Source organism: Emydura macquarii, unplaced genomic scaffold (genome assembly GCF_026122565.2).
Source record: "Emydura macquarii macquarii isolate MOO-44397 ecotype Brisbane River unplaced genomic scaffold, CSIRO-AGI_Emac_v2 contig_2205, whole genome shotgun sequence".
Lineage (NCBI taxonomy): Eukaryota > Metazoa > Chordata > Testudines > Chelidae > Emydura > Emydura macquarii.
The window spans coordinates 21,399,753-21,425,994 of NW_027132342.1; the positions used below are offsets into that span (position 1 = coordinate 21,399,753).

Below are 26,242 nucleotides of genomic sequence, written 5' to 3' on the forward strand. Positions count from 1 at the left end.
GAAACATTAGAGAAATAAAAATCTATGACTTTGATAAACAATTTTATTTCCCAGAAGAACAGAAAACAATCAATATCATTCTACATATTATTTCCCTTGCAGTAGTTTCATGTCACGTGATTATACAAGAGGAGATAAGCAAAATGGCTTTTGTATAGTTAATACAGGCTCAGTGCTTTCTCCAATTAGTTCTTTAAATAATGTTGGTAAAAATGCTAGAGGATTCTCTCTCTCTGCCCCCTCTTAAAGATCCAAGACATGCAGGTTGGAGGCCTGGAATCAATATTCCAGGACATTAAGCTTGTGATGTAAAACCAAATTTCTAAACCAGAGTACCAGATAAAACCTTAGAGCTATTACTATCAAATGTAATTTGATCTTTGTTATTTAACTATATCAGATTGCATCTTTTCTGTGTTTTCAAAGGTGCTTCCAAAGTTTTGAATCTTATGAAGTATGTGCTAATTTTTAATGAATTGGTGAGGTGTATGTAATAACATTTTTTCCTCTCCATATGTAATGGACCCCAAATCTCCAGAACGACTAGTTCTGCAGGAATGGGGAAGAACAACCTAAGAGGATACACTAGCTCCAGCACAGGTGATTCAGCAAAACAGTGAGCACACATTTAATTTTAATAATAATAATGGCTAGTTCTTACACAGTGTTTTTCTTCAGTCAATCGCAAAGTACTTACTAAGGAGGTTATTATCCCCATTTTACAAGTAGGAAAACTTAGACACAGAGACATGAAATAATGTGCCCACGGTCATATGCTAGATATGCCAAAGTCACCTAGCAGCAGAGCTAGGCCTTGAACCTTGGCCTCCTCAATCCCACACCTGTGCACTAGCCACTATGCCATACCACCTTCCCAATTTAAATGTAAGTCTTTTGCTAAATAGGGATCGACTTGAGTATGTGGTTGTGTGCTGAATTGGAGTCTTAGGACCCAATCCTGCAAGTGCATTGGTGCGGCCCCGTGCGGACAGGATTGGGGCCTTACAGTATTTGTATATGGATTTTCAACCCTTTGAATTGGCTTTTTGTGGAAACTTACTGAACATTAAGTATGGTTGGCTGTGGCACAGCATCATAATACGTTATTCAGATGGACTCTGTTGCCTTAGCTTCTTGGGTGACTTGTGGTTTTTGGACCTGTAATGCAAAAATAAGCAGAAGAACTTTTGAAACAAAATCAGATAAGACAGTCATCTGTCTGTCTGTCTGTCTGTGATAAAATAATCACAAAAGAAAAACTTTTTTCCAAAAGCTTATGCTTTGGAAGCTTGATCACTATATGTGGGAAAGAAGAGGCTGAATTCATAGCAAACTCCGTTATTTAATTATTGTGATGCTTCTCAGGGTACCCAGGACTGTGAGTTACCCTCCTGCCTTCAGCAAGAGGGAAAATTGCTTGTGCTCAATGAGGTGACAGCTTCCTGACACCACCAGCCTCTTAGTGACCCAAACGTTCTCCTTTGGACTATGCCAGCCCTTGTTTTTCCTTGCAATTTAACAAGAGATGCTCCCAGTCCCTGAGCCCCTTTGAAGCGTTTCCCTTGTAGTGTCCAGTCCCTTATCCACTGAACACTCACAGAAATACCAGTTCTGCTGCCCCCAAGGGGATAGTGCACACACCAGCTTCTATGATTCAGGCTAACTTATCTAAAGAAGTCTTATCTCTCCCAAAGTGTTTCTACAGCATTTCCAACCAAGGCTGGTTGAAATCCCACACTGCCTGTTTATTTCCTAGATGCAGGGTAGGAAATAAACAGGCAATGTGGGATCTCAACCAGACCGAGTTGGAAATGCTGTAGAAAGACTTTGGGAGAGAGAAGACTTTTTTGCCTTTTACTTACAGGCCCAAAGTTCATTGTCCATACTCTGAGACACTATAACTCCCTGGGGCTTGTTTTTCCTGTGTGCTGCTGCCCTGTTGATTTCATATCTCTCTATTAGCTTTGTATGTAAATGATGTCTATTGTGTTAGTTTATAAAGCTTAATTTATATTTCGACACAGGCAGATGACTACAATCATTTGTTTGACGGAAAATCTATTTGTCAACTATGCCTTAATACAGACTTTAAAACATATTTTCAGTATATATACATTACTCCTTACATAGTATCTGTACGTACATTTCACAATGATATTAATAACCAGTGTGACCCTGGCTTTCATTTAAGACATCACATGACATTCTGTGGTGAAGCATACTATACATACCATAATCAGAACAGTCCTGTAAACCCCCTTGCCAATTGGCAGCAAGAGGTTCTTGAGTCACAATTGCATAAAATATTCAAATTTCTCAAAGAGAACAAAAATGTCTATACCAGCAGCTCTCCAAGGCCAGGCTGTGAGCATGGGTGTTCAGCTGAGTGCTATCTCCTGGTCTGCAGAAAGCTGGCTGGCTTTGTGGAGATGCCTCTTTTCCTTGTTTCCGGGTGTTAAATCACACCAAGAGAGTTAAAATGTAGAGCTGGTTGAAATCTTTTGTTTCTGTGGAAACTTTTAATTATAATGGGGGGGGAGGGGAACCCAACAATTTTCCATTCAGAATGTGTACTTTTTCCCCCAGAAATTCAAAAAACAAAATATTCAATTTGAAAATACTGCTGATTCATTGGAATTGTAGTTCACATGCTTCGAGCTTCCATTCTCTTCTATTGGCTGGACTTCCTGGTCAGACTATGTGTCCCATGATGCACCATGGTCTCTCCTCTAAGAGAAATGAGGTGGTTTTTCATGGGAGCCCCTGGCCATAGTGCATTGTTAGAGATATAGTCCAGCTGGAGAGCCTTCTTCATAGAGGAGAATGGGTACATAAAGCAACTGAGCTGCAATTGCGCTAAAGTACCATGGCAGCATTTCCAAATTAAAATATTTCATGTTTTGGATGAAATATTTTGATTTTGGGGTGTTTGATTTTTCAATGAAAAAACAATTTTTTCAGCAGAAAATGGACACTTTTTGAGATAGTTTTTGTTTAATCAAACACTCAATTTTCCGTCAAAAAACAGCTTAGATGGATTTTTTTCAACCAACCCTCTAACACTACCTGATAGTCTTTCCAATATTATTTTTTAAAATAAACTATTTTTGACATGCCAGAGAGATGATAACAGCTGGGAGATGGGCACATGCAATCATGAATGAGAAGGGAGCTGCTCAATGCAACAACCTTTCCATTAAGTTGTGCTCCATGCTGTGCAAAAGATTGAGAATCCACTGATCTGTATTATTGATTTCAGTCTGCAATGTTCTTATAAATACCCCTTGGCGATCTGAGATGGAGTGAAGCTAACATGGCTGTCTGGCAGCTTGAAGTTATTTTTAAAGTTTCAGCTATATGACCTCGGGTTATGTGAGGTCACATAGAGGTTGTGTAAAAGGAGATGGATTTGTGGTGGGAGCAGCCGGGACAAATATCAATTGTGTCTATTCCCAGAGCCCTATGTATGTAAAAGTGCACAGCCCAATTTACAGTGCTGAATATCATTCACTCCTGACTGCGAAGAAAGCATGCTCAGCTATCACAGAATTTGTGATAGACTGGTACGATGATTTTGATTTCACTGGAACTCGTGAGCATGTTTGAGAGAGTCCTCATCAGAATCTGTCTGGAAAACCTGGTTGGGTGGAACTGTGGAAATGGTGACGTACCTGAGCATCTGTCAATTGATTCCAAATGTCCTGTTTCCTGTACTTCTAGAACAATGAGGAAAGTGAAGGGAAATCCAAATAAACTTTGTGTGACAGGGAAAGGAGAGGAAGCCTGAAACAATACTCAGGACACCATTGAGAGTGGAACTACCACTTCCCACAGTGTTCAGGGGCAAAAAATACTGAAGGGGGCAGCTAGTACTAGACTCTTCAAAAGTTGGCCAGCCGTCACATAACCTTAGGCTGTGAGCTTATCATATGTTAGAACTAAATCGTGTTAGGTCTGTCAGTACTTAGATGGGAGACCTCAAAGGAAAAGCTAGACTAGTGCAGGAAATGGAGTTGGTGATATAATAGGAAGGCACTCCTCTCTGATTGAGTAAACTCACTGTCCTCATAGGGCCTTCTGCTGCAGGTGTTATTTTCTGGAAGAGGTGTAAAACCAAGGCCCAGATCACTAGTGGCTTTTAAAGGTGTCCCAGGGTAAGAATGTTAAGTCTGGTATCTTGGCCAAATCCCAGGTTATGTAATTCTGTTTTGCCTGTAGATTTATTTTGATAAAAGTCCACTTCCTGTCCTAATGTGTTGGGTAGAGTTGATGCATGTAGTTAAACAGCTACCACTTTCCATCCTGTCAATGGCCATGTTTTATTGGTACGGTAGGTAAAATTGTTCGTAAAGCGCTTTGGAATTACTGAGGATGAAAGGGGCTAAATTAAATGTAAAAGTATTAGTGTTTAATATTAGATATTTTCTGGCCATGGGGGTCCCACTCAGTACTTTGATCTTCCATTGCATGATTAGTAAAACACATCGAGGGTTGGGTATGACTTTGAGAGCTGGTTAGAAGAGCACAGTCCCATGTATCTGAATGTGCACACCATGACTGGAAGAGACCAAATCCTTAAGTCCATGGGCATTTTGACTGAATTAAGACTGAAGTTTCTGCCTGCCTGGCTGAACATGGAAGTGAGCTCTTTGACTGGATCTCAGCTTCTAAGTGGCTAATTGAAAATGTGTTCCTGGGAAGTTGGGAAGGAGGAGGGAAGAACAGGAAAAGAAGCAATTTGTTTATATTATTATTGCCACCTAAATAATGAAATGAGTTGGAAAACAGAGTCAGCCTTTCAATGATTTATTTACCATGAAACAAATCCCAGTCATGATGAATATTGAAAAGAAGCTGTGACCAGTCTGGCTGGTCTCTTCTAGCTGATCTTCCTATGCTCTCAGGGCTGAATTGCATGTTGCTGTAGGTCCAGGGCTGGCTTTAGCTGGCCAGGAGTTAGTTGGGGGGTATTGCTTTGCTAGAGCAAAGCTAGAGATTACACAATATGTCTGCCCTCACACCATGATAAACCACTTTCGCTCACACACTATACATGGCCATTTTCATGCGCTCAGAGACATGCACATACAGCACACATATACTCATGTACGTAGATGGGTACTCACACAAGTGGAGATGTGCACACACTTGTACACACCATTACTTACATGATATGGATATGCTGGACTGATGTTTGAAATCACATACAATACAACCACCCTTCTTTCCTTCCACCCCAAATATACACAACATTGCTAGAACTGGGTCTTTATTTACAGTGTCTGGTAGCAAGAAAGGCAGCAGGTACCCAGCACTGAAGTATGGATGTGGTAGAGTATCACAGATCACACACACACACAAATATATACACACTGACACAAAATAGCTTCATATTCATTTAATTGAATCAGCATCACATCAGAGTCATTACTCATTTGTGGCAATCATTCTTGGATGTGATGAATTTCTGAGACACTCTCAGTGACAACTGCTTTTGGTTTTTTAAAGTACATAAAACCACATGTTTCAAAAACATGGGAGGGGCAGAAAACAAGGACAAAGATTTAAACTTTGCTACTCTGACCAGGCTTTTCTTTCCCCAAGAGTTTCCTCAGTGCTTCATACATTTAAATCTCTTTAAGGTCACTTTTTCATCCCTGTGCTAAGATTCTGAAGTTCCTTGTGTTTAGCTAGTTCTGCATGTGGGACTGGAAATACACTAGACCTAAGCCTTTTTCCTACTAATATACAGCTAGCTTCCAGGACTTCTCTCCTACAACAGAGAGGCCAAGTGACTTGCCCAAGGTCACACAAGAAGTCTGAGGCAGAATAGGGTCTCCTAAGTACTAGGCTGGTGCCCTAACCACTGGGCCACCCTTCTCCTCTACACCTCTCTCTGTCATGAGTACTAACATACATCCCAACCGCAGCATACTCCACAGCACTCACAAAAAGTGTGTATTGCTGTCTCATGAGCTCCGCCACCTTCAAACCCAGTACACAAGTCACCAAAGCGTTCTCCCTGATACCTCAAGACACCTAACTCTTGACATCTCTGACTATCAAATCCCCTGCCACATCTCACAACTGTAACCTCCCTCTTTGCATGAGGAACTATTACTCACCTCTACATATTTCAAGAGGAGAGTCCTCCTTTTAGGGAATTTATCCCTCCCTCCCACATTTTCCTCTCCCATCCCGAGAGCTATACTTGGTTTATTGCAAGCGACATGTTTTGTGTCTATTTAAATTCAGACAATTCTCTCCCTTTTTGACAGGGTGTTGTGCTGGCTGGTGAGTGAATAGGAGACTTTCCAGCAGACTAGCACTGCCTTGCTTTGCCCTGTGGAATGCTTCCCTCTGGGCTGGAAGCCATTATTTTTACCATCTTCTTAAACAACTTTTCCTCTTTAAATACCATTTTAAAAGCTTAAAATGACTCTATACAAATAAATAGGAAAATTATATCCCAATTTCCACTGTGTCCCACAGCACCTGGCAGGGAAATATCTCTTAAAAAGGGATAGAATACGTTTTGGTGCATAGTTCTCCGTGAGATGTTATGTGTGCTATACTGCCATCTAGTGGATATAGTTTGTCAAATCTGTGGCTACGTCAGTAGGAAATTTGTGGGTGCTAGATGTTACAGTAGATCTCACTCCCTTTATCTCTATGAGAAGAAGAATCCACAAGTTATTTACAGCCACGGAGCAAGACCAGGGAAGGAGTTTTTTGATTTAACTCCAGACCATTCCTCTCTGCCATCAGGGAGCGGCACCAGATGGGAGCCAGGGAAATTTGGGCAGACTAGTCTTTAATCCAGCATCTACCTTACTGGTTTTCCACTAAATGCAGGCTCTGGAGTCATTCCTGTCATTTACCCTACAGGCTAGATCTCCATCATAACCTCTAAATTTAGTTCAGTGCTGCAAGGAGGTAAAAGCATAAACTCCCTTTTAGGGACACGCTTGCTGTCACATTTAAATCGGAACCTTGTAACATGTTCCCAGCTGTGGGGGTGGGTGCCACAAATGCTTGTAAAAACAACAACAGTAATAAATGTAATGAATAAAATAGCATCTCTAACCACACTTTTAGTCTTGGCACAAAGTGCTGTTTCAGCTGGATGATCCCTGGGGCTTGACAGCGATCCTGGCACTTGAGTTGAGGTTTCTTGTGTTTGAGGAAAGTTCTCTGGATTCTAAGAGTTCACAGACTTCATCCATTGCTCTGGTGCAGGACTCAAGGTTTTCAGCCAGTTTCTGGATTTTTGCCTTTAGCACGGCTTGGCTTACCTTTGTGATCTCCCTTGTGTACTCCGGCACAAGAAAGTTGTGTGAACCATAAAATACCATGAAGCAGATGGAATTGTACAGCGCGATGGAAGCGTTTGTCTCTGATTGGAGCAACGTGGGGTCCATCGGGCCCTGTCCGCGGTGGAGAAATTCCAGGCAGCTCAAGATTTCCCTCATCTGGGTCTGACAGTTCATTGCAATCTCCTGCACCAGTCTCAGTTCCCTGGAGTTAGAGAGCACTAAGGAGAGATCAGAAGTGACACTGACAGCCCCTCCAGCAGAAGCTACACCCAGCCCCACAGCAGAAGCCAGGAGAGATGCTCCTAAAGTGGCAGGGCTCAGGGACAGCCCCACGATGGCAGTGATTGCTCCCACTGCACTCAGGGAACTCCCGGTGATATTCGCGATCAGGGATCGCTTGCGCAGCTTGCTGATGCGATGTGCAATCTCGTGAAGATTCCTGATCTGACCATGCAGTCTGCTTCTCTGATTCAGCAGCAACATCTGGAAGTGGCGCGTAGGGTCCAGTGCTGGAGGAAAATTTATAGCATTTCTCTCCATGGCCCTGTCAGGAAATACAAACAGATGGGCTTTCTCAAAACCACTTATTCAGCTAGTCAGTCTTAGGAGTGTGTTTGAGGATTAGTTCAAGTCCCTGTATGCTATTTCAGAGTAGGACAGGTGCCAGGGAAGAGAATGCCAGGCATCTGTTCCTTGATGGAGATCCCATGGGATTTATCCTAGGTCCTTTCTATTTAAAGGTGGTGAATACAGAGACTGATGAGGTGAAGCCTAGAAGGGTAATCCCTATGACATAGATTCTCAATGTGGAGGTCAGGATCCCCATGGGGAGTTGCAAACATGTTTCAGGAGGGCATTGTATCCACCCTCTTTTTCTGTAATGTTAGTTGGGAGTCAGATCCTGAAACTTATTTTTCTATTGTCACTGAACGGAGAAGGTTGAGAACCATGTTTCGGGGTGAATTTGAAAGGAAAAATACTAGAATAATCTATTAAAAATCAGTTTCTAAACACCTAGAGGATAATAGGGAAAAAAGTAATAGCCAACATGGATAAGTCAAGAACAAATCTGGCCAAACCAACATAATTTCCTTCTCTGACAGGGTTTCTGGCCTAGTAGATGGGGGAGAAGCTGTAGACTTGATATATCTTGATTTTAGTAAGGCTTTTGATGCAGTCCCACATGACATCCTTCAAATATGTTGAGGACTGTAATAAAGAGGATGGTAACTGATTGTTCTCCAGATCCACTGGATGTAAGACAAGACCTAAAGTACTTATTCTGCAGCAAGGCAGATTTATGTTTGTTATTGGAAAAATGTTTTAACCTTCAGGATAGTTAAGCCTTGTAATAGGCTTCCAAGGGAGATTGTGGAATCCCCATCATTGGAGGTTTTGCAGAACAGGTTGAACAAACACCTTTCATGGGTGGCCTAGGTTTACTTGGTCCTGACTCAGTGCGGGGGGAGGACTTGATGGCCTCTTGAGGTCCCTTCCAGCCCTACATTTCTATGTTCTCTTTTCAGACTGTGAGTGATCATTACTGTGCTACCTGTACCCTGTACTTAGTTTAAGGAAAAAGGGAAACAATCTAATGATATTAATGCCTAACTCTTTATAAAAGCACTTTTGATAGTTGATCTCAAACCACTTTGCAAAGTATAATTACCCCCATTTTACAGATAGGTAAACTGAGGCACGGAGAATGATGTGACTTGCCCAAGCTCACACAACAGCAGAGCTGGGAAGAGAACCAGGTCTCCTGAGTCACACTGCCTCCCTAGCCAAAGCAGCTTGGCAAAGGAGCGATGACTATGTCTTCATGCAGTGAGCGGTGTGACTGCAGCATCTGTGCCATACCTGAACTGGTTTTAATCGAGCCATGATGAACACCAATAGCAGTGAAGCTGTGGCAGCATGTACTGCAGTGCGAGCTGTACAAGTCTGCCCTAGAAAGTGGATATTACTTGGGCAGCTGGCCCAGGCTGAAGTCCAGGCTGCTGTGCCTTCACTGCTATTGGTACTTGTGATACCCAAGCAAGCTTTAATCTAGTTATGTCTACATGAGCTGCAATCATACTTCTGACTGCAGTGCACACAGATCCTCGGAGGTTGTTTCCAGTCTGATACAACTTCATGTCAAAGGAAAGATAGCCTCTAGAGTGCCAGAGGGTGAAAGTTTTCTATGGCAGGGGTCCTAACCCATCACAGCTCTAGGCACAAGCAGCCAAATCAACTCATTAACACTATTCTCAACCACCATTCCTGTCCCCCAAAACTGGTACAGATGACAAGCAGTGAGCCAAACATTTGTGCAGAACTTACGCTGAATCATGAGAACATTATCAGTGATTAACAAATAACTGATAAGATGATAATAATTAAGACATCAAGTCTAGTAGCCCTTTAATCAGTTGTGCTACTGAGTTTCTTGCTGAGAAAATAAACATTTTTCTAAAAAGAAAACAGCAATCACACGGACACTACTAGTAAAATAATCATTTGAAATAGAGCCCCCTTCCATTCCAGGCTTCCCTGGTGTCTCTCCTAATTTACACCACTGTAAGGGAGAACAGAATCTTCCTCCCAATCAGATTTTAGAAAAAAGTTCCCTACATAAATAAACAAACAAATAAATAAAAATAGAGAGAAGAGCTGTCTGAAACAGACCAGAGCTGTTTCTGAATAGAATACTCCTTCCTAATAAAGAGCGCTGAAAGGGTCCAGAGAAGTAATATTTCCAACTTACCTTTAGTTTCCAGCCAATCTCACAAAAGTCAAATTTTATGCTGTTTCTGGATGAACCCAATTTATAGTTCCCAAGAACCAATTGCTGCAGTGAGAATGCTTTGCCTCATAGTGGGAGTTTGCCATTTCCTGCCCCCCTCGTCCAGAAGGATGTGACACACTGGAAAGTGACCTGGGGACAGTGCAGCACACATCATATTCAGGAAATGATCCCGTCAAATGAACATTGTGTGTTCGCTTTTCCTGAAGTGCAGAAAAAAAAAATCAGACTATTCTTGGCTCTGAATGAGAGCAGTCATCCTCCTAGGGGAATCACTCGCCCTTCCTCCCCTTTAAATAGCTAGTGACTTTACCTAATACTACACCAAATGGGATGAGTGCTAGCCAGTCAGCTTGCTGGATGACTGAACCTTCATGTGCTTGTAACAAATAAGGTACATATAAAATATGGTTTTAGCCAATCAGCTCATTTGCTAAAGTCTAGTGTACTTTTAAAAATTGAACTCTGATGGAGATCCTACTTTTGACTCTCTGACTGGCTGGAGCACATTCATGGCATGAAAGAATCACTGCCTATACCAGGGAAGTGGTCATTGGTGGCCCACAATCGGTATAGCTGCACAGTGCTGATTCTTGAGCGTAGACAGGATCATGCAGAGGTTTACAGTGACTGAGCGAAATAGAGGTTTATCGCTTATCCCAACTTTGCTCTGTTTATGATCCTTACTTATTGTGTCATATTGAATTGAGGCTATACACTTTTCAGGGCAGGAACTGTATTTATATTTCTTTTCCTTAGATGCCTGGCATGGTAATGGACTTTCAAATAATTTGTGACCAGAAAGAAGGGGTATGTTTGCTGGATGAATTAGTCATGACAGATTAGTCACCCAGCTCTAGTCCTAACTCACCCTCTGACCCACCTTTAGACACAGAACATTAGCTGAGTCCAGGATGTGCCCATAGCAGTGCATATTCCAAGAGAGGGCAGTCTAAGTGACATCCTTTCGTATTATTGACAATGTCAATGACCAAAAACCCAAGTGTAAGCTTTAAATCCTCTTGTAGTAGCCAGCTATCTACCTATGCACATAGGATAACCTTTTAGTTAGTAACCAAGTGGTCTCTCTCCAGATGCACTATAAATACGTAGAGCTGATGATGGGTTTGTTGGTCTGATGGGAGGAATGCATGACATCAATGGATGGGAGGATGGATGTGACTGGGGAGATGATGGAGAAGACAGAACAAGCATTAAACCTCTACAACAGGAGTGTCAAACTCATTTGCTGTGGCGGGCCAGATTTGAATTAAATGTACTTCAAGTGGGTCATACATACCATAAATCGAAATACTAGGCACAACCATTTTTATGTAGTATTATATTTTATTTGCTAGATATCAGTGATATAAAAACTGCAGTAAATTCACTTCTACAATTACTACTATTTTATGAGTAAAAGAATCGATCAATGATTAAGAATTATAGTACTGCGCAATGCCCCAAGACCACACTGTCTCTCCCGCCTTTTGGAGCACTGTGTCTCGTGCACACAGTGCTCCATGCACGGCCGCAAGAGTACACATCTTGTGGCAGCGCCAACACCGTGACATCTCGCAGCGTTGTACTCTCTGGCGGCAGCGCGCAACGCCGTGAGATCACGTGGCAGTGCGTGATGCCGCCAGAGAGTACAACGCTGCAAGATGTTGCGGTAGCATGCGCTGCCGCCGGGTGCCCAGACCAAAAAGGTTGGTGGGCCGTATCTGGCCCATGGGCCGGATGTTTGACACCCCTGCTCTACAACACCAGCCGTAGCAGCAGTATCACCATGCTTATAGCAGCGTGCTGTTAAGGACAAGTATATTGGACCTACTGATCGAGATAGCTGTGATTAAATGAAGCACAGCAAGTTTCATTTGTAGATTTTGCCTTTTCAAAAATCTCAGAACTGAAAATAAAAAGTTTTGATTGGCAATTTTAGACCAGACCTTTATTCAGTTTGCAACCTCTCTTGCAGAGCCTAAAAACTTGTTGAGGACTGATGTACTGCTTTGAGCACAGGACGAGGAGCCAGGAATGTCTGAGTGCTAATTCTGACTTTAATTCCCTCTATTGCCACGGGCAAGTCAAATATCATCTTGGACTCATGTTCCTCCTCTGTAAAATGGTAATAATGATATTTATCAACATCACACAGGTGCCGTGAAAATTAATTAATTAATTAATATCTGTCACGCTTTGAAGATGAAAAATGCCAGGTAAGTGCCAAAAATGTTTTGGTGGGGAAGGGAATGCGGACAAATGCAGTTGTGAATGGAATGTTGTGTTGGGGCTTCAAATACTTCACCAACCTCTGGGCCTTTGACAGGCAAAAAGGATGTGTTTTTCAATTGCAGTTGCTCAGTTGAATTAACATAACACAGCTAAGAACCCTCTGAAATGCTTGTACATCTACATTAGGGGGAAAAGGTTAAGTTCAAAACATGCTAGCTAATACCTTTTAAAATCCCAGGTCTAGTCTACACTACAAAAGTTTGCTGGGATAGCTATACAAGTATAACCCTCAGCATAGGTGTAGTTTATGCCAGGAAAAGAGGGATTTTGCAAATATGGCTTATACCAGTTCATCAAACAAAATATGCTAGGCTGATTAAAGGATCTTTTTGCTGGTATAACTGTATTTTACACAAGGGCTTTTGCTGATATAAAAATGTCATAAAAATTCACACCTCTAACTGATATTATTAGACTGGCAAATGTTTTAAATTTAGACTTTGCCCTAAGTGTATCAAGGCGCAAGTTGTAGTTTATAACACGTGTAGACATTGCCAACTAACACATCTCGAGATGCGTTTACCTGCCTTTTAATAAGCATTAACATGGTTTTCAGTTGTGGTAAATTAATGTGATGACCAAACATGATTGAAAACACATTATTTTTGCCTATCAAGACATGTCCTTGTAACCTAGAGGAGACTATTTTCCATAAACCATGGGGGATGATTCCAGCACTAGTAACATCATCCCAGTGGACAGTGAAGCAATTTCAGCTACTTTGTGGTTGATCTTGTCACCAGCATTGCTCCCTGTGGGACTGTAAACATGGAAATAATGACTGCTTCCACAGCTCTTTGTGGCCTTCTGTAGAAAAAAGGTGCTTTTTTCAATTGTTTGAGCTAGAGGTTTTAGCTGTGTCTGTGTTGGTGCTAAGAGGGGTTTTCAGTTGAGCTAACTGGATTGGAAACCCCTCCCCCATCTCTTTCCCTAATGTAGACAAAGCCATAGAGGCAAGTAGAAAGGGGAGGTTGAGTGGCCAGTATCTTACGTGGTCAGCTGCCCCCTAATCCTAAACTATAAAACAGGCAGAGAGGATGACAGATTATTGTCTTCTGCATGACCCTGGCTGTGACACTGCCACTCTCCTTCACTTGTTTTGGCAGCTAGAGACAGCAAGCTGACAGAGATAAGCACAGAGATTTGATTCTGATCAACAGGGAGAAATGGGTAGTGAATCTGAAGGTGGAAGGCAATATGAGTGAAAGCGATCATGAAATGATACAGTTCATGATTCTAAGGAAAGGAAGCAGTAAGGACAACAGAGTAAGAATACTGGACTTCAAAAAAAACAGATTTTAACAAACACAGAGAACTGGTAGGTAAGATCCCATGGGAAGAAAATCTAAGAGAAAAAGGAGTTCAGGATAGCTGGCAGTTTCTCAGAGGCACACTATCAAATGCACAATTGCAAACTATCCTGATGCAAAGGAAAGATAAAAAGAGACCAATATGGCTCCATCAGGAGCACTGTAAAGATCTGAAAATTAAGAAGGAATCCTACAAAAAGTGGAAATCTGAATGAATTATTAAGGAGGAGGAATAGCAGATGCAGGTAGGGACAAAATCAACAAGATTCAGGCATAAAATCGATCCAGACGGGTCGATCTGATGGCAGCGACTTTGCCGCCATCAGTGTAGACATACCCTTAGTGTAGTGTGGCAAGGTTAAATGTACTCCGTGTGGGCTTGATTCACCTCTGCAGATTCAGTGTGTGTAATTTGTGTGTCCTTTTACTTGGGAGACAGCTGTGTTCCAGGGAGGGGTTCACTTCTTGGAGAGGGCAGATGGTGTTTACACCAGTGGTGTGGCTTGGGTGTGGCAGCTATGGTTTATGGCTGGGGCTCCATAGGAATCCCGCTAGCGGAGGCTGCCTGAGAGATTCATTGGACCCGCACATCTCTTGAGATCCTTGGGTATGGGCCCTGCCTGGAAAGTTCTACCCACTGTCTGGGCTGGGTTTTCTGCCTCTGGACCTTCTCTCAGAGAGGAGATTACAAGCAGCTGGTACCACTGCACTGTGCAGGCCCCTACGGCTGGCAGAACTGTGGGCAGTGACTGAAGCTGCTTTCCTCATAGGCATCAGTTTAGAACAGGGATTCTCAAACTTTTTTTTGCTGGGACCCCCTTTTAAATATTTCAGGATGTGATGAGCCCCCCCTCCAAAAAGTGATGATCCCCTCATCTCCCATAGCATGCCACCCTTACTTCTGTACTGCTGGTGGTGGTGACGCTGCTTTCAGAGCTGGGCGTCCCGCCAGCAGCCACTGTTCTTGTGACCCCCCACAATAGTCTAGACCCCTTTCTGGTCAGGACCCCCAGTTTGAGAAACACTGGTTTAGAAGTTGCTTGACCTAATCCTAACATCTTTTACCCAGATTGTGCTCAGTTTTTACTTTCCCCATTACCAAGCAAACTCCCACAAAAGTCAATGGCAGTTCAACTAAGCATGGAGTGAAAACTTAATAAGGACTTCAGGGTTTGGTTTGAGGCCAGCAGTTTGCCTCTTCAGAACTCACTTGATTTAAAAGGGCCAGATTTTGCTCCCCAATGCACATACGACTCCCATTATCTGCAAGGGGAGCCAAATGCTTGTCAGAGGGTAAAATGTGGACCTCATTCATGTTCTGACATCCTAGACTTCAGGCTTAACTGCTGGAATGTGCAACCACTATCATGTCTTTCATGGTCATTCCCCTGCTCACTATCTCTGTTTCTATTTGTCTTCTTTTTTCCTCAAAGTCTTTCCACACCCTTTTGACAGATTCTTTGAGTTCACTAGTAAATGGTGCCTGCATTAACCTGGGTCAGGTAGTATTTGTATTTTCTTCTGGACCCAGGACAGTTTTTTCTACACACTCATCAGAAGATGAGAACACACTTGCTGGTTTTCCCAATTCAGCTCTCTATCTTCCAGTGAGAGATAATGGAGCATACAGTCATTTAAAGTCATTCTCATTTCGAGAGTCCTTAACTCTGCAAAGGATATTCAATGAGGCATCCACTCTACCCTTCTAGCTTTGTGAGATTGAGCTCAAAATACTTAATTAACCTTCCTGGGACTTGCCAGTTTTCTGGAACTGATTTAGAATAGGCACTGCAGGAATTGTCCTGAACTATTAGAATAATCCAGTGAAGGGAACAAAACAGCAGAGTTTTAGTAAGCCAAGAACAGAATCCAGAATGCTAGGGGTAATTGGCACAAATCCATCAGAAACCTAGGGTCAGATTCTCTAATACACTGTGGTCACACTGTGCAGCACTGCTGGCAGAATTTGGCCCTAAGGCTGGTGTAACTGGCCCAGGGTAGGCTCACCCTGGTGTAAGGGGAGCTTCAGGATCTTAGAGCTATCATAGCACCTCTTTCTCCACTTGCATTGTCTTCTGCCAGCCTTAGAGAGAAAAATGGGCATGGTCAGGACAGCCCTGTCCCTTCACAGATTCCCTGCTATGGTCCCTTGTGGATGTTTGCAGTCCAGCATAAGCTAGACTAGTCCTGTGACTGCTCTACCTTGTGACAGGGAGCAGGCTTCACCAGGAGTGGGGGAGTGCAAAGTAGGCAGATCATCTCTGTGCAGATCAGCCAACTTCAGCCCCTGCAATGGCACTTGGCTTTGTTTGTACCTTGGCCTATTGTATATCATAGGGAAAATAGCTAAATTAGGAAATTAAAAAAAACCGAAGCATCCCATCATCTGTTTGCTTACAAACTGGTGAAAGAAGCATTTGGGTGAAATGGATTTTTAGGACTCAAATGCAACTTGAGAGGTCTGTTATACCGAAAGCACTTGTTGATACATAGATACTAATGGAATTAGAATGGATGGTTCATTTCCTTATTGATTTTGGTTTAGTTTTATTTAAGGAATGAAAATTACCTTTCAAAGAGAGTGCTAGAAATATACAGGCAACTGAATGAATGTGTACTTTGGGGGACTAACATTTCCAGTAAACCGTGCCCCCTGTGACACAATGATTTAGGTTTAATTTACATGCACCTCCATTACCCTCCTTTGGAAAAGAACAAATCAGTTATGTAAAGATATTGATCCAAATCTGGTCTCAGTTATAACAGTGTAAATCTGGCATAATTCCAGTAACTTCATTGGGAGTTGTGTGTCCTCAGCACTTCCGAAAATCAGAGCACCCAACTTGGAAAATGTTCACCTAAATCTTAACTGCAAGGCAAGATACTGTTCAATGAAAGCAGGGAAGACTGGAGAATTGATGGTTGGCAAAATAGCCACCAGAGTGTGCCACTATAGTTTCTTGACAGCAATAGGAATTCCGTAAGAATTAGAAGTGGCTGAACTTCAAAGAAAAACCTCTCCATATCCCATCTAGTTTGTCCATGGTGCTCAGCAGTGCTTCAGAGACAGCTGGGATGTTTTCACATTTACCTTTACTGTAAATACTTGGCACATTTGCTTGTTTCGGGTTCTTAACAAGAGATGGCTTGAACCCAAATACTGGATCCAAACACCTCCAAATGCCATGGCAGGTCACAGTTAAACTCTGGATCCGAATGTTGCTGCTTGAGCTGATTTCTATCCTTAACTAAAGCCCCAGCTGCCATGAAGCAAATTCTGTTACCTGAACAGGTTTAAAACACAATTTAAACCCAGTTTAGGGTGACTCTCTTTAAATCTTCTTTAGCTAGGCAGTGTGGCCAGGACTAGACTGGGATTAAATTGAGAATAGCAATACTTCTGTGGCCTAGATCTCTGTATACTGAGAGGCTAGCATATAGTTCTTACTCACAGTTCTGACATGATCTTGCACCATCTACACTGGCCAGCCAAACCACGTTACCTAACTCGGGTAAGGCACAGCGTAGATGGGGACAAAATAAAATTTAAAACAGAGCGGCTACCTACGGAAAGCTGAAGCTGGGCAGGAAGTGGGCTTTGTGTCTGGAGAAGAATGGGAAAAGAAGCATGTAGTATTCAGTTAAAAATACACAATTGGAAATAAGGAGAGAGACTATTACTAGGCCAATCCTCCAGATCAGTTTGATGCCCAGTATACCTCGGGGGAGGGCAGAGATAGCTGTAAACCAACTGGCAATTCTCTGATACTCAAGGAACTCAGGCTGCCCAGCACCAGTCTTGTCCAAAGGAACAATTTAGAGGAGTCCCAGGGCTGCTCTAAGTAGCACTGGTTGCAGTGGCCGATAAGGGCTATGACCCGTCCATGCGTAGGGTAGACCACCTGAAAATGCCAAGGTCAGGGCAGGCTGCAAAAGGAGAGCAGATTCTCCCAGCACTGGTGGATGACACTGAAGTTAGACTTCCCATCCAGCCACAAACAGTGCTTCTGATTCTCCACACTGGTTATCAAGAAGCTAAACAAAAAGTACACAACCCCCTTTACTATATTTCAGTCTCTGGCTCCCAGTCAGCCAGTAGGTCCAGTAAAGAGATAAGTTATTACAACTCCGTGCTCTTTACCAAAAAGTTCTTCTGACCCCAAAGGGTCAGCCACATTACCAGGTCAGTATAAGTCTGGATCTTACCCAAAATAGCACATTGCCTTTAATAAACTAAAGGTTTATTATAACAGGAAAGAAAGAAAGAAACAAACGAGGTGAGAGGTGTTATATGATTAAAGCAATCAGATACATACAAGTGATATGAAAGACCATATGTATCAGATTTTCAGGAGAATTGTAGAGTTTGCAGGTTTGTATAGTCCCTCTGGTGTACATCCAGGACCTGGATGGATCTCAGTCCTTTGTTTCACAGCTTCTGTTGCAGATAAGTTGATCCAGATGTAGGAAGCAGGACTGAAGACAATATGGATGTGTGGTGCAGCTGCCTTTTATGTCCCTTTGCCATGCTGCTTGTGGAAATCCATAGAAACAAGATGGAGTCCAGGATCACCTGGGCAAGTCCTGGGGACTCAGAAGGCGTAGTCCCTAGGTTCTTTCCCTGGACTTATTATTATACCTTTGAGTTCCCTTAATGGGCCATTAAGCAGCTTATTGCTGCTGCCATCCTTTCTGGGGTGTTGCCCAAAAACATAGCACAAGTTGAAATACAGATACATCAAACATACCCATAACTTCCAATACAAATATGACACATACAAATAAACAATATCATCATACTTGGCAAATTACAAACTTTCTACTGGTAGCTGACATGGCCTATCTCAAATGAATTATTGTAATTTTGCAGTATTGATATTAAATCATATTCTAAAAGCCAGTGTCACAGGGACCATTCCAGAACCTGAGGATAGCTATTCTGTGTAGGTTTTTATACTTCGCTTATCATCATGGTAGCTACTGGATTGCTGCAACCCTCTAGCTATGCATCCTACACAGGGGAAGATGGGAAAGGGTGGTGTAGAGCTGGATACATTGGTTATTTGCTGCCTGGCCAGTTCAGCTGGTTTCAAGGGTGATTCACTTTAGAAGACTTAGTCTACCAGATTGGACAATCTATGTCAATCTGTCAAATTTCACAAGCTTTGAATTCACTTTTACAAAAAATAATGGCTATGTAGATTTATAGTGTAACTGTTTTTGATGATATTGTTCCAGCCAAGTGTTCCCAAAGAGTTGGTGCATGGCTGGGAAATCACCAAAATGGGCCATCCTGTCAATCTGAATTGGGCGGAATTGGACAATCAATAACAGAGAAATCACATTACAACGTATGGTGCTGCAAGCAATGCCCCAGATTCCCCATATGTTTTCTCTTGTCTAAATAGGAGCAGTCATGCCCCTTCACCCAAAAGTTGGTTAGGTGATCTATTGCAACTTTCCATTTTTTCTTTATGTGCAGGAGAAACAGAACAATAAAGCAATTTAGCAATTACCTAAAACTCTGTCACTGTCTTGAATAAGATTCTGTACTCTGTTGGGAACTAGAAAAAAAAAGAACAGGAAATTCTGAGTTTCCCATGAGAGGCATGGGATTCAAGCTTTTATTAATGTGCTTCAGTGTAAGCGGGGGAAGGGGCCTGCTATTGTGTGGAACTTTCCTTGCTTATACAATACCCCGGTAGAGTTGGCTAGCAAAAGGATCTGAGTCCCTGCTCCCACTCTCTTTACCCAGAGGCCCACCTGAACTCGAGGGCTCCCCTCCCACTCTCCTGTGTGGTGGGGTCCCTGTAACCCCAACAAGGCTGGACCCAGGATTCCTGGGGCTCAATCCCCAATCTTGCCGTGGTCCCTTAGGACAGGGGCTAGGGTGTCCCCACTCCGGGGTACTAACTCTGCACTGGGTGCTTCCCTGACCCACTGATCATTGCATACAATGCAAAGCAATACAATTTATTAAACAAACATCAATCAAAAATCAAATAAAAAATAAGAAAAGAGGAGAAAGGTTAAAGGAAAACACCCAACACTGCCCCCTGGCACGGGGACACCACAAACCGTGTTTCCGTGGTGTAAGGAAGATTCACAGTCTGTGTCACACGTCGCAGGCCCGCTGTCCAGGCCCTGGCTACGCTGCAGGGTTGAAAACATTCTTGCACTTCCTAATGCATCCAGTGACTCTTCCACACGGGGTAGTGGATAGGCATCCTTGCATGTCCCCTCATTCAGGTTCCTGTAGTCATAGCAGAATTGCACCCCACCATCTTTTTTTATTACGATCACTGCAGGTGATGCCCAGGGGCTGTGACTTTCCTTAAGAACATCTTGGGCCACTAGATCTTGGATACCTCCTGGAATGTTCGTGGTGAGATCCTCTGGTGTCTCTGCTTTATTGGGACAGCATCTCTAGTGGGTATTTAATGTGTCACCGTGGTGATGTAACCAAAGTCTCGCTCATCTCTGGAAAAGACATCTTGATGTTTCTCTAATAGTGCCCGCAAATGGCTAGCTTGTGTAGGGTTAGGCTTTGGAGGTCCACTTGAACTGCAATGGGTAGCTCCCCATTGGGTGCCACTTGCGGTGATATGGATGTGCTCTCTTTTCTACTTTTGTCACCCGCAGCTCATCCCCGTCTTCTTCCAAAACCACCCTCACTGGGGGGACCACTCCTTCAGGTCAATGTACTTCTGCCATTCTGGTCCGGGGACACAACTTTATGGTCTTCTCACTCGAGTTTAACAGCCTGACTGGCACTTTTCCTTTGCTGGCATTAGTAAGTACATTCGCAAGCAAGAGCCCATTAGGGAGATTGGCCCCAGGTGTTGGCTCAACAATCACATGGTACCTGGCAAAGTCACCTAGTACCGGGCAGCGTCCATCAATAATCTTCTCACTCCAGGAAGGTATAACCACCTTCTGTCTCCCTGCCACTTTAACATAGCTGATTTGTCCCATGGGACCTGGGAAACGGCCCTGTCTCTCCACTTGGGCTAGTACCCGCTTCAGTATAACATCTTTTTTAGGTTGCCCATGATGATTCATCTCCTGGGTCCCTTCTCCTATCAGTAATAATTCTTTCAGCTCTCTGATAATATTCATCCCGAGAATTCCTGGCATCCTGTTCTCCATTAAAGTCTTTTCTGAAGCTGTGTCCTTGAGGATAAAGATACATTTCCCGGGAATCAGTTGACCCATGTACCCTACGTCAGCTTCAAGGCACCCCACAACAGGGATGGCTAGTCCATTAGCTGCTGTCAACTGTACAAATCGGGTATAGTGCATGGTCAGATCTCTCTCCTTTAGGTAGCTTTGGAAGTAGGATTCAGAAATAGTGGTGACTTCGGAGCCAGTGTCTATCAAGCAGCGGGTTCTCACACCTGCTATGGTTATCTCCACTGTCAAGCAGTCTCCAAATGCTCAACCACAGAAGTCATTGAACACATTAGCATCATCAGGGTCTTCTTCCTGACTGCTGGCACACTGCCCTTTTCGTAGGGACAGCCGTAGAAACCCTTCTGTCCCCACCCGGCCTTCCCCTGGCAGTGGGTTACTTGCTCCTGGTGCCCCTTGGGTTTCAGTTGCTTGGGGCCCCAGTCTCTTTCTTAGTGGACATTTCCGGCTAGTATGTCCTGGCATTTCACAAGTGTAACAAATGTACCTTCCCAACTCATCCTTCAGTGGGGATCTTCGGGGCCCTGAGGCCTTGGGATGCCTTGGTATGCTAGCGGCAGTCTTTCCTTTCATCATCTCAGTTATCACTTTCAGCATCTCCCCCTGCTGGATTGTCAGTTTCTGGACCGCTTCACTTAAACTTTCTAGTGTTAACTGTGTTTGGGGCAAGGCCTTTTCTCCAGCAGTTGCATTCACTAGGCCCCCACTTCGTGTGCGGGTATCAGGCATGACTGTCTTTTCCACCAGAACTTCCTCTTCTTCGGACCACGTAATAGCAGCCTGCATTAGTTCATGGAACGTCTTACCAGGCTCTTCCTTAAATCTCATTTTCATTTGCCGGTGGAGGGAGTCATCTTGGAGCCCCAGCACTAACTGCTCTTTCAGAACCATATCTGGGTCTGGAACTCGTCGAGGGTCTCGCCGCTCCACTTTGCTCATTTTCTCCAGGAGATCATACGCGTATGCCCGGACAGTTTCACCGGGTTCCTGTTTTCTCTCGAAGAACTCCTTTAATTGGGTTCCAATAGGTACCTTGTCTCCATACACTTCTATGAGGAGTTCAAATCCTTTTCCCACATCTGCTTTGTCTGCCTGTGCCAGCGATAAGGTTTCTCTCTGTTCATCTCTGGCTCGTTGTAATGCCTCAGCTTGGTCTGAAAGTCTGCGTTGGAGTTCAGCAAACTGGGCCCGTAATTCTTCAATTCCAGCCATGGTAGGGCTCTCAAACAGACCTGGACCGTGCTACCAGAACTCAACCAGTTAACCAATGAGGTGGATCCTATGGATAGGTTCCCGTTTGTGACGCTATTTATGTAAGCGAGGAAATGGGCCTGCTATTGTGGGGAACCTTCCTTGCTATACACTACCCCGGTAGAGTTGGCTAGCAAAAGGATCTGAGTCCCTGCTCCCAATCTCTTTACCCAGAGGCCCACCTGACCTCGAGGGCTCCCCTCCCACTCTCCTGTGTGGTGGGGTCCCTGTACTCCGACAAGGCTGGACCCAGGATTCCTGGGGCTCAATCCCCAATCTTGCCGTGGTCCCTTAGGACAGGGGCTTAGGGTGTCCCCACTCCGGGGTACTAACTCTGCACTGGGTGCTTCCCTGACCCACTGATCATTGCATACAATGCAAAGCAATACAATTTATTAAACAAACATCAATCAAAAATCAAATAAAAAATAAGAAAAGAGGAGAAAGGTTAAAGGAAAACACCCAACACTGCCCCCTGGCACGGGGACACCACAAACCGTGTTTCTGTGGTGTAAGGAAGGTTCACAGTCTGTGTCACATGTTGCAGGCCCACTGTCCAGGCCCTGGCTATGCTGCAGGGATGCAGAGTCAGGCACTTGCTCTAACAGTAGCCACACACTCCCAGGGTCCCCCTCGCTCTTCCCAGCTGCTCACCGCACCCAGCTTCACACAGCTGCAGCCCCAGCTCCTGCTTCACTCTGTTCAGTGCAGCTGCACTCGGCTCGGCTCTCTGGGATGCCCCACTTGTTCTGCTGCTGTGGGTCAGCTCCGTTCAGCTTTCTGTGTTCCTCTTCTAGCCTTCCAGCTGCTGGCTGCTTTTTCCTTAGCTCTGGTAGCTCTGCCCAGGCATGCCCAGACAGGCAGCTCCAGCTCACACAAAGGGCAGGGCCTCCCCCTATCCTCCTGGCTCCCTCATTGGCTTGCCCGCCCTGTCAATCAGGCTGACATGAGTTGGCCTCTCTCCACTGGCCCTGGGGGCTGTGTCTGTTTCAGGGTCCTGTTTCCTTCAGTGATAGCCAACCAAAAAGACCCACTAAGTTTCAGTAAGTGGCTAATAGACCCCTTACATCAGTATCATCTTTCAAATGGTCAATGCACACTAGATTGGCTTTATATTATGGAGATGTTTCTAGTAAGCCCATAGTTTAGGTTGTAGTGAGGTTTGCACATAATGCAGGACTAAAATCCCTGTTTCAACTAATGATTGAATTTGGTATCCAAATTTCCACAATAAAGCTTCAGAGAGTAACTGAATTTTATTACTCATTCTCTAGTAACTTATTTACTAACCATTTCAGAAAGAACATCTGATTCACTACGGAGGTGTATCCCCTATTAATAAATAAACAGAAAAAAAAGAGCATTAATTAGGGATTTGATCCAAAACCCACTGAAATTACTGGAGTCTTTTCATTTACTTTAGCTGGCCCAGGCTATAGATTATATGATACAAACAGAAGAAGAAACAGAATACAATACTTAATACTCTAATGAAATGGCTAGCACTTCTGCTGTCTAAAGAGTAGAATCAGAGCTACTTAGCTGTGTGCAACCAGCCTTGTATTGCTGATTGCTAATGGAGATTCATTTTTAGTTCAAGAGGTAAGGTCCTGTTCTTTTGGAACGTTAGGATCTGAACTCTATCTTTGCTGCTGCTGTGCAGTTTAGTGTGTGCAGCAAACTAACAGCCGTGAAGTTCCTAGATGGCTTTGTTGCTAAATAGGATTAAATCTTACGAGAAAAGAACATTTTAAATTGTTGTCATTTAAGTTGGAATGGCCATGTGATGGCAGCATTGCACAACAAATGCGAAAAGACTGCATGAGTTTATAGCCATTAGGAGAGGGATCTAATATTCTGTCACTTGTGTACAGGTTGCTTCAGATCAGGATTGAGATGAAGCGGGAGGCCTAGAGGCAGGGGCACCAGGGACTGCAGTAAACGTCACAATATAGCATTTTTACCTCCATAGTCTAGGATTGTATCTAAAACCAATATTCTCTTCTCCTCTCACAACACAAGATGGCTGCCAGTCTAGTTACTACTGTGTTGGTTGTAGTGTGACATTTGCCTCCTGGTTTGAGCCATGGGCTCTTGCCAACTGCATTAAAATGCAGTTCTGTCCTGAAACTAAATGTATGGACATGAAACTTACTCAGGGGTTTTCCCCATTAGGAATCGAGTCATTACTTTAATGACTAAAACCGGGTTTCTTTTACAGATTTTTACTCCTTAACTCCCATGTTCTGTTGGTTGCAGTCGGGGTCTCCCAGATGTCGCTGAGGGATTGCTATGGGGTCATAAAAATGTAATAAATGGGCTAATTTGCTGGCTGAACCTTTATCACTAGTGACATTGTGCAAGAAAAGAAGAGTCCAGCTTGATTCTCAGACACCAGGTTAAGTTGGAAGATTTGGAAATTTGGGGTGGGGAAAGGAGTAGTGCTTTTACTGGTAAACTGGGTACATTTGCTCTGGAAATGGCTGAGAAACAAGCCTGGAAGCCCATGAGACCAGTTTCACAGTAACTCATCGGAGTAGAAATACATTTTAAGGTTGCTGTCAATAGTGCTTTGTAATGAATATGCTGGAAAAGAGTGCTGATGACAAGTGTCATGTGTTCTAATTTCCAGGGAACGACATGACCCATCTCTGGGATGCGACTTCCCCCCTGACTTGAGAGAGGCGACCCAATGCCGTCCTGGGGTAACTACACTGCAGTTAAGTGCTGAATTTGGCCTACGGTCCCCTGAGGTTGGCTGCAAACTACAGCTTCAGTAACTAGTTATGGATCCTATTCTTGGCACTTAGGCAAAGTCTTTGTTCAAATTCAGGAGGTAAAAATATGTATACTAACATCACCTAATGTTCCTGGTATTTTCCTCCCAGTTAGGTACTTTCCTATCCACAGACTGAGCTACTGTGTTAACCAGTCCATTGCTGGCAGGCTGCAGCCTTTTGTTTACCTAATACTGTGCTTTGTATGCTCTTCCTTTCCAAACCATTCCATAGGATAGTCTCCACAGCTTGGGATATAGGGTGACCAGATAGCAAGTGTGAAATATCGGGACAAGGGATGGGGGTAATAGGCACCTATATAAGACAAAGCCCCAAATATTGGGACTGTGCCTATAAAATCAGGACATCTGATGACCCTGTTAAGATATCATGAATGAATGGTCCCTTTTCCCCAAATTGACTCCTCAGTAGGAATCTTTTCATCTTTAGGATAGTAGGTAGGGAAAATAGGCATTCAGAGTAGGAATTCCAGTGTTTGATTCTGTTTTTGCTCCAGCTGTAACCATATGTCCCATTTTGGCTGGGACAGTCCCTTTTTTGAAGCCTTGTCCCGGTTGTCCCGTCTTTTTTGGCTGAAGTGGGGTGTGGAGGAACATGTGGGGAGAGGGAAGCGCGAGCAGCGATACCAGTCTGGTGCAAGTGGAGAGGCAGAGTTTGGGCGGGGCACAGGCAGGGTTTGGGCAAGCAACAATGTCAGCCCAGCGTGGGAGGAAAGGAACAGGCAAGTGTCTCAGGGCAACCCCACGTGGGTGTGTGTGTGTGTGTGTGTGAGGGTGGCTCAGACTAGCCCCACTGGTATCCGGTTTTCTCTTTGGGAAATATGGCCACCCTCACCCTAACTCAATGAGACATATAGTGGGTGATACAATCCCTGCTATGTACGTGAAAACCACATGAACTTAGATTCAGGACCTCTACTCACCAACGCAATGCCATGGCTGACCAAGCACTTGCACTTGAGACAGAGAGAGGAACTCTTCTCTTCCAGGGATTGTCACAGTCACATACTGACCTTGCATCCCTTCATAATCAAATGAGAGTGTTTGCCCAACCTCCGTAGCCTTGGTTGTAGCACATCTGGAAATGGATTGGGACTCACTCACTTACATAATGTGAAAGGATGCTGGTGATTTAATCTTATGGGAAGAGGCATATTTAGGGAGGTAATGAAGTAGGTAGTGAACTAGATTTTTACTGATCAAAATTTGTTATCCTCTGGTTGTTTTTCAGTGGCTTACATGAAATAAGTTGGTGGTTTCATCCCATTACTAATGAACAAGTTTCCTTATCCAA

General features: G+C 43.7%; 1 protein-coding gene and 1 long non-coding RNA gene across 3 annotated transcripts in view; one reads left to right on the forward strand and one right to left on the reverse strand.

The window, feature by feature from the left end:
- LOC137160493 (uncharacterized) overlaps nucleotides 1-25,002 on the forward strand; it is a 28,153-nt gene extending 3,151 nt beyond the window's left edge. For both annotated transcript variants that reach the window (XR_010921899.1, XR_010921898.1), the window contains exons 2-3: nucleotides 539-600; nucleotides 24,784-25,002. This is a non-coding gene — a long non-coding RNA (uncharacterized lncRNA). The remainder of the gene's footprint in view (nucleotides 1-538; nucleotides 601-24,783) is intronic.
- On the reverse strand, nucleotides 4,910-10,086 carry APOLD1 (apolipoprotein L domain containing 1). The gene is made up of 2 exons (XM_067559668.1): nucleotides 10,066-10,086; nucleotides 4,910-7,860 (listed from the first exon to the last, which is right to left on the reverse strand). Exon 2 carries the CDS (start codon nucleotides 7,854-7,856, stop codon nucleotides 7,119-7,121), a length of 738 nt encoding a protein of 245 aa, XP_067415769.1. The 5' UTR covers nucleotides 7,857-7,860; nucleotides 10,066-10,086; the 3' UTR covers nucleotides 4,910-7,118.
- Nucleotides 25,003-26,242: the final 1,240 nt, after the last annotated feature.

Coding starts and splice junctions, on each gene's coding strand:
- APOLD1 (XM_067559668.1), bottom strand. CDS start 7,856: ATGGAGAGAAATGCTATAAATTTTCCTCCAGCACTGGACCCTACGCGC.